The 1600-nt window shown below is 49.6% G+C and overlaps 1 protein-coding gene across 1 annotated transcript; it reads left to right on the top strand.

The window, feature by feature from the left end:
- The first annotated feature begins 525 nt into the window (after positions 1-525).
- Pmar_PMAR013861 (hypothetical protein) lies at positions 526-1401 on the top strand. The gene is made up of 4 exons (XM_002779689.1): positions 526-626; positions 673-883; positions 1021-1157; positions 1276-1401. The coding sequence occupies exons 1-4, from the start codon at positions 557-559 to the stop codon at positions 1389-1391; spliced, it is 534 nt and encodes a 177-aa protein (XP_002779735.1). The 5' UTR covers positions 526-556; the 3' UTR covers positions 1392-1401.
- The last annotated feature ends 199 nt before the right edge of the window (positions 1402-1600 follow it).

The raw sequence follows: 1600 nt of genomic DNA, 5'->3' as shown, positions 1-1600 counted from the left end.
TCCGCTACCACGAGCAGTGGTCCACTATTGGTAACAGGAGACAGCGAAGCAGAATTGGCTAACTGTTGTTACGAAGCGGCTGTCGTCAGGGAATACTCGCCGAGACCGCTCTAGCTGATATGCACTATTCTCTACTTGGACCATGCAAAAAATCGGATTCTTCCCCGGATCCTCAGAATCCGGTCGGATTCGTGAGAGGCGCCGCCAGTATTGGGCCATCCTTGACTTTCCACATTATGATGAAAGGTGCACGCGTATGAATATGATGCGTGGCATGCATCGACCGCGGTGCGGTTCCCGCGTGACGTCGACGGTGCCACCAAAACATCACGTGATGTTTTCAAGTCACTCCAATCGTGTGATAGACTCTATCAGATAGAGCTTCGTTTGTATCAATATACTGTTTGCTTCGCTCATGAGCAAGCTGTGGAGGACACGCCGCTTGTTATAGTAGTGCTCGAACTCCCAAGCCAGAATCCCTATTGCTCGGCGAATAGGAGAACTGCTCTGGCCAAGGACGTTTGGGTGCCTGGCTTCAGCTTTGTTGATACCAGAAATGAAAATCTTCTTGACCTTCGCTGTCGTGATCATAAACGCTGTCATTTGGGAAGGATGCAGCAGCAACGGTGGGTCAAATACTTTGGCGCAGGCTCCCTAAGTCTCCCGTTTCAGGTGGTGGAACTACTACTGCCTCTCCGGCCACTACAGCTCCCGGCACTACTCAACCTCCAGGGCCTACTACAACTCATGGGCCGACTCCCTCTCCGGGACCACCTCCCATTGGCACTTTCTTGCTCGATGAGACTCTGCCCATCGGTGGCTCTGTAACCGGCAGGCTCGTTTCCTCTGATGCTGACCCTGATAATCTTGTTATTACAACGATGTAAGCTCATCTACCTCGCGAAATGTCGCCTTCCTCACTCGCTTGCAGCGTTCTTAATAGCAGGAGTGTCTACCGTGCCTTCATATCCTTCGCAAAGTCCAACACTGGTTATTACTTGCTCCTGGGTTTATTCTCAGACTCATTCAAACGAATTCTACGCCTCCAAGTACACTTTTCAACAACACGTCGCCTGTGCCGTTCCACATGGAAGGAGCTAGGGTTGTTCTGGACGATACCAGCGTCTTTCCACCTTTGCCCCGAGTAACTATTGACAGTAAGTTCTAAAAACACTCGTTCAGGCTCTATCAGTTTCAATGTTGTATCACTTTTTCACGAGACCGAGTACATATCACTCATGGAATTGAACTGCTCATTGGGTCATCTTTTGTCAGGTGCCGTTATCACATACCTGCCCCCCGATGATATTCAGATTAACATCACTCAACCAGCTCAATTTTCTGTCACACTACATCGTGCTCCACCTTCAAGGCTCATTTTGAATGTCTGAGCGCTGCTTCAGTATGAGCTGTTGCGTTATAATAAGGGCTAAAAAGTCAGCACAAATTGAATGCCGATGCCGAGCGAAACCATCGCACGCGAGAAGCTGAGGCAGTGATCCTGATGGAGCTTCTCGGCCATCCCAACCTTCGAGTTCGACACAGACTCCAGGACGATGTAATTAGATAACTGGTTAAGTCCAGCGTTGCGACTAGAAAA

Source organism: Perkinsus marinus (genome assembly GCF_000006405.1).
Source record: "Perkinsus marinus ATCC 50983 genomic scaffold scf_1104296945842, whole genome shotgun sequence".
Taxonomy (NCBI): domain Eukaryota; phylum Perkinsozoa; order Perkinsida; family Perkinsidae; genus Perkinsus; species Perkinsus marinus.
The sequence above is the reverse complement of the archived record's forward strand: the minus strand, read 5'-3'. Positions and strand labels throughout refer to the sequence as shown.